At 39.0% G+C, this 6,400-nt stretch overlaps 1 protein-coding gene across 1 annotated transcript; it reads left to right on the top strand.

The window, feature by feature from the left end:
* The first annotated feature begins 275 nt into the window (after positions 1-275).
* Positions 276-5,922, top strand: LOC131723216 (tripartite motif-containing protein 16-like protein). The gene is made up of 7 exons (XM_059016766.1): positions 276-1,188; positions 1,716-1,811; positions 2,066-2,299; positions 2,454-2,604; positions 3,694-3,750; positions 3,996-4,061; positions 4,863-5,922. Exons 1-7 carry the CDS (start codon positions 601-603, stop codon positions 5,390-5,392), a joined length of 1,722 nt encoding a protein of 573 aa, XP_058872749.1. The 5' UTR covers positions 276-600; the 3' UTR covers positions 5,393-5,922.
* Positions 5,923-6,400: the final 478 nt, after the last annotated feature.

Here is a 6,400-nt window from a genome sequence, read left to right on the forward strand (position 1 = left end):
TCAGTGCACTATCGTTCCAGGTACAGTATTCCTGTTAGTTTTCACATTTCCATTGCTTGATTTTCAAACAGGATATTTTTAAGCAACACAGGGTAAATATTTCAGAGCTTTCAATGACTTCCTGTGCTTCATAAAGACGGGTAAGTTTTGTTTGTTGTAAAATCATCAGTCTCTGCGTCTCACTGCAGTGGTCCGAAATCTGAACAGAACATTTTCTTGTTATGTCTAAAATACTGAAAAATTCTTAATAGCTCTCCTTCTGATTCCAGCCTAGGATCAAACTACATGCGGAATCTAGGGTATTGACACAGCTATTCCAAAGGCTGGAGTTATATCCTTCTCATAAACCTTTGCAAAACTAGACTATAACAGCATTCTGCTTTTATTCTAACATTGCCATTCTCAAACTCCAGTCCCATTCATAACTCTCTCCTCTCTGCCACTCTCACATTGTTTCAACAGTTTCTGCACAGCCTGCTCGTCTAAACTTGGCCTCAGTCCAAAGCCTCTTGGAGCTTTACAGAGTTCCAGGAGATCAGAAGCACAGTTACGTTTCGTATGTTGTGAAATCGTCAGTCTCTGTGTCTCACTGCAGCAAGAATGGCAGAAGCAAATATTATGGTAGCAGAGGACCAGTTTAGCTGCCCAGTGTGTCTGGAGATATTGAAGGATCCAGTCACTACAGCATGTGGACACAGTTACTGTATGGGGTGTATTAAGAACTGCTGGGATCAGACTGATCATACAGGTGTCTACAGCTGCCCCCAGTGCAGAGAGACCTTTACCCCAAGGCCTGTTCTGCGCAGAAACACTGTGCTGACTGAAGTTGTGGAGAAATTAAAGAAGACAAGGTGTAAACCTCCTCCTGTTCAAACTTATGCTGGACCTGGAGATGTGCCTTGTGATTTCTGCACTGGGAGAAAGTTCAAAGCTGTGAAATCCTGTTTGACGTGCCTGGCCTCTTACTGTGAAACACATGTCAAGCCACACTATGAGGGTGCTGCTTTCAAGGGGCACAAGCCGATCAATGCAATTGGAAATCTGGAGCAGAAGCTTTGTTCTAAACACCAAAAGGTTTTGGATGTCTACTGTAGAACAGATCAGAGGTGTATTTGTGTGTTATGTACTGTCAAGAAACACAAGAGCCATGATACAGTCTCAGCTGAGAAAGAAAGGACTGGAAAACAGGTAAGGGTTTGAACCATTTTCTTATATCCATCCTAGAAGATAAGAATCCCCAGGGTTATTTAACATGTCTGTGTACACAATTACTCAGTTTCAGTTTTATTTTTGTATTAAGGCCTATGTAAAGAGCGATAGTTTGTTATTTTCACTGCCTAAACTATTATGGATCAAAATGTATTTCTGGGTGTGACAGGGTAGCCTAGGGTGACGTTCCCAGACCAGATATGGAAGTTGACAGATACAATACAGACAGCCAGGCACTTCGGCGACATTTTTATTACACAAAAATAAAATAAAAAGGTTGTACAAAAACACTGCTCACAGAGCAAAATAAAATTTCAAACAAAAACAAATCATGAACACATGTACCACTGATAATTATTGCTAACATTGTAAAGAGGTATGGGGACAAAAATAAATACAATATATTTTAACTAAAATTATTCTGACATTTTCAATAGCATACTTAAACAGGCCTATGTTCGGTGTGACAGGGTATCACTCAATACTGTGTCACTGTTTTTACACAGAAGCAGCTGGGAGAGACACAGACAGAAATACAACAGAGAATCCAGGAGAGACTGAAAGAAACTGAGGAGCTGAAACAGGCTGTGGAGTCACTGAAAGTGGGTATTGACAAGAGGGTAGCCAACATTATTAGAGATTTCAATTGCTACTTGAATAACAAGTTCAGTGATTAATAAGGCATTTCTTCCAATATCGTTCAACCTACCGTCTATTATTATTATTGTTGTTGTTGTTGTTGTTGGTGTAGTTGACAAATGGACGGGAACACATCTACAGAAGTTTACTGTCTATGCCTGATGTGTTTTAGATATCAATTCTAACCATCTCTCCTCTACTGTGTTCTTTCACTCAGAGATCTGCATGCATAGAAATAAAGGAAAGTGAGAAGATCTTTACTGAGCTGATCCGATCCATTGAGAAGATCCACACTGAGGTTATTGAGCTGATTGGAGCTAACGAGAAGGCTGCAGTGAATGAGGCTGAAGGACTCATGAAGAAACTGGATCAGGAGATTGCTGAGCTAAGGAGGAGAAACACTGAGCTGAAACAGCTTTCAGAGACAGAGGATCACATCCATTTTCTACAGGTAACATCACTGCTTTTTAGAAAATCTCAAGTACATAACTGGGACGGTTTCAGACAGACCTCTCCAATTGAATGAATCCTTGCTTTTCCCCAGGAATGTTTTGGACCCCATTCAGTTTCACTGAAAACAAATGTTCTCTACTTTCCTGTTATAGAATTTCCAGTCTCTCTGTGCCCCTCCTGACTTACTCAGCATTACTGTCAATACAGACATCTCTTTTGGGGCTGTGAGGAAAGCTGTATCTGAACTTAAAGACCATATTGAGGACTTCTGCAAGGGTGGATTAAGCAAAATAACCAAAACAGGTTGGTGTGAAATAGATTCCTTTGGTAGAGATTTCTCAAATAGACCATGGCTTGCAGACTGTGGGCTATATGAATATTGCAGATGTTTTATTTCAAATGATTTCCTCAGGCTGAAACGCCTCACCTCATTTTTTGGAAGGACCTAACGGTGATGATAGCAGGAAAGAATGCACGGTTTGAATGCACAATAACATTCAAACAGAGACAGGGATTCAAACAAGCAGCAGTGTGGAGTAGTGGTCAGGGTTCAGGACTTTTGACCGGAGGGTTGTGGGTTCAATCCCAGGTGGGGGACACTGCTGCTGTACCCTTGAGCAAACTACTTTACCTAGGTTGCTCCATTAAAAACCCAACTGTATGAATGGGTAATTGTATGTAAAAATAATGTGATATCTTGTAACAATTGTAAGTCACCCTGGATAAGAATGTCTGCTAAGAAATAAATATTAATTAAACTACACATTAATTCCATATAGGATGCTAACTTATAGCCTTGCCCTTTTTTATCAACGAGGTATAGGAATTGGAGGTCATGGTCATGTTTGTACAGCAATCCATCGTGTATCCGCCCATCACATATCCACCCTAAACATTTATCCGCCATGATCAGGCTCTTCAGCAACACAAATCACATGTACAGAGCTAATGTAAAATGGCTACAGGAAAGCTAAAGTGAGTTGTGCTTACAATTGATTTGTTTTTCTTTTTTCATAAACCTATGCATTTTGCTACTGTGTAAATTACCCGACACTAATGTAAGTGTATGTAAATATATCTCAGTCTTCTAAACACCCACAGATAGATTGGAATTGCTACATGACAGGCAATTGGATACAAATGTCACCTGACCCTTCCACGACTTTCATTGCACATTCCACAGTACTAGCACTGCCTTAGAGAATAAAACCTGAAACGCTAGACTGAGAAACCAATCATAGAATAGAATGGGAAACTTGACGTAAGCAGGTACGGCATGGTACTGTAAGTGGGTTTTCATTTGACATACGTGCGTACGTCATGGTGTTGAAGTGGTTAACAATCCTCTCCAGTAGTCTTTTGGTTTAAAACAGTTTTCTGTATTTTATTCAGTGAATGAAACAGCAGTTTTTACCCTGGGGTCTAGGAGCAGTGACAGACGTTTCAAAGGTAAGGCTTTTCTTCCAGTAAAACATTTTATCTACAGAGACATTCTCCTTTTTGGAAGGACCTCATGGCTAAGTAAAAGAGTGGCTGGAGATGTATTAGATTAGTTTTTGTGTGAGAGATTCCTGATTAGGGTAACATTTTGTCTTTAAAAATTAAGAGCATGGCAGATTGCTGTTTGGAGTCTTGTGTGTGTTGTGTATTAATCCACGTGTTTAAATTATATTTTCTCTCTTTTTTCAATCCAGTGAATCAAGTTGCAGTTTACAGTCTGCAGACGCCAGAACCAAGGAAAAGAGCTGAGTTTTTAAAATGTAAGTCTGTTTTCACTGAAACATTTTATTGAAAGATGTGTCACTCCATTTTGAGAAGAGCTAACATTACAGAAAAGGGAAGGGTGGAGATTGAGGGCAGCAATTATTATTATAATCATGTATTAGTAATTGTGAACCCATTAATCTACACTCCTCTCTAACAAGCATTTGGATAGCTGAATACATACATAATGACTGGGGGTGGGGCATTTGTTGCCTGTTTTTCCACTCAGAGCTTGCTATCCCTAAATATCTTGGCATCTCTGAAAAGATAATCATCACCTCTGTTAATTCATGTACAACACATGTAAAACGGTTTGGGGTTAAAATTAACAGCTATCCCTCCCAGTCATCCTGTGCTGGTAGTAAATGTATAATGCAGTATCATTGCACTTATGGGATGGATTGCTCATATATTTGAAGAGTTGATGACATTCTATTCAAGATATTTAGTAAGCAAGGGGTCTGGGTGGGTAAAGGTGCAACAAAAACCCCACCGCAGTGGTTCTGCATTTATTCATCTGTCCCAATATTTGTTGGAGGGGAGTGTATAATATTTTACAATGAATAGCATAATTATTATGTGCATTGATTGCCAACTGTAAAATTAATACACACAAACTCCCCCAAAATAATAAAAATAATCCTATTACTCCCTTCTGTACCTTTGTACCTCAATGCCTATTATGTATGTATCTATCTTTTTGTTCTTTCTGTACCATTCAAACTTAGTGGAGATTTTTTAAGTGATTTGACTTTTCTAACGGTCTCTCCTCTAACCGTCCTCTTCTCTTCAATCAGATTCCTGTCAGCTCACACTGGACCCCAACACAGCGTATAGAGAGCTCTGTCTGTCTGAAGGGAACAGAAAGGTGACCCTGAGGGGAGAGACCCAGCTATATCCTGATCACCCAGAGAGATTTGATTACTGGGAACAAGTGCTTTGCAGAGAGGGTTTGTCTGGGACTCGCTTTTACTGGGAGATTGAGTGGAGTGGAGACGGTGCTGAAATGGGAGTCACATATAAAGGAATCAGCAGGAAAGGAGAAGATAATTCCTGTATCCTTGGACGCAATGATAAGTCCTGGAGTTTGGAGTTCGATGACTCCAGTTACACTGCCTGGCACAATAACAAGAGAACTGTAATAACTGCCCCCTGCTCCACCAGAATAGGAGCATTTCTGGACTTTAATGCCGGCACTCTGTCATTTTATGGAGTCTCTGACACAATGACCCTCCTGCACAGATTCCAAACCACATTCACTGAGCTGCTCTATCCTGCGTTGTGGCCTGATTGTGATTCCACTGTATCAATCTGCCAGCTGAACTAGACTGTTTTGTGTTTTAACACTAGAACGGCCACATTTATAGGCATATCTAGAACGACCAAGACCAGTCCTTTTGACCGGTGTATTCATAACAACATAAATATTATAATGAAAGGGCAAAAAAATCAGATATAAGTCATACTTTTATTGAGACACATCATATACAGCATCTCCACAACCGAGAAAATGTAAATGAATGGACATTCAGACATAAATGAGTTTATATACAGACGTATTGCATAAAGCACAACCATAAAAAAGATACAAAAATAAATAAATGTCTGAAATGAAATTAATTAATTAATTAAGTATATTATCTATATACAAAACTATACAACTGAAACTATGTAACTAAGTACCAACAAAGTAAAATAAATGGGTGTATATTGCCTATATACAGTAAAGTACAGTACTGGTATATGACAAAGTGCATACAGAACTGAAAATGGATGTAAAAAAAATGTGTCTGTATAAATGTGTTTATACAGTCATAATATAATCTAAATGACAAACAAATAAATATTTGGACAGAATGGGTGTTATTTTCAATAATGATAGCACAACATGTTATCAAAGAAGCTTATTCACATACCTGTACTGTATTTACATTTCACTGCCTTTATGCATTGGGCAGCTACAGTACTGTAAAAAAATGTTAAAAATTAAATAAAAAATAAATAAACATTTGAATATAACTGCGTTTCTACAGACTTTATGTGCTGGCACAAATCACACAAATCACGCCACTTACCGCAGTATTTTATCTTGCATTGTCCGTCTTTTGCTCCATTATAATCTTGTTTGTAAAATTTGCAGTTATCCCAATTAGTAAGACCTTCTTCTTCAGCCACCTATTTGCAATGTTTTTGGAGCTAATTGATGGGTGTCACAAAGACGGCCAGAGTGGGTGGCGTCAGACCAGAAGCAGGAAGGAATACAGAGAGACTTGGGGTTTTGGTATAGCTGAGCGCGTGATCGCGCTCAGCATTTAATAAACAGAACAGAAAATAA

Source organism: Acipenser ruthenus, chromosome 53 (genome assembly GCF_902713425.1).
Source record: "Acipenser ruthenus chromosome 53, fAciRut3.2 maternal haplotype, whole genome shotgun sequence".
NCBI classification, from domain to species: domain Eukaryota; kingdom Metazoa; phylum Chordata; class Actinopteri; order Acipenseriformes; family Acipenseridae; genus Acipenser; species Acipenser ruthenus.

Excerpts from the sequence above, each read along its gene's own strand:
- LOC131723216 (XM_059016766.1), top strand. The coding sequence starts at position 601 with ATGGCAGAAGCAAATATTATGGTAGCAGAGGACCAGTTTAGCTGCCCA. Across the intron at positions 1,189-1,715 it reads AAGAAAGGACTGGAAAACAG|AAGCAGCTGGGAGAGACACA; the intron begins GTAAGGGTTTGA and ends GTTTTTACACAG. Across the intron at positions 3,751-3,995 it reads CAGTGACAGACGTTTCAAAG|TGAATCAAGTTGCAGTTTAC; the intron begins GTAAGGCTTTTC and ends TTTTCAATCCAG.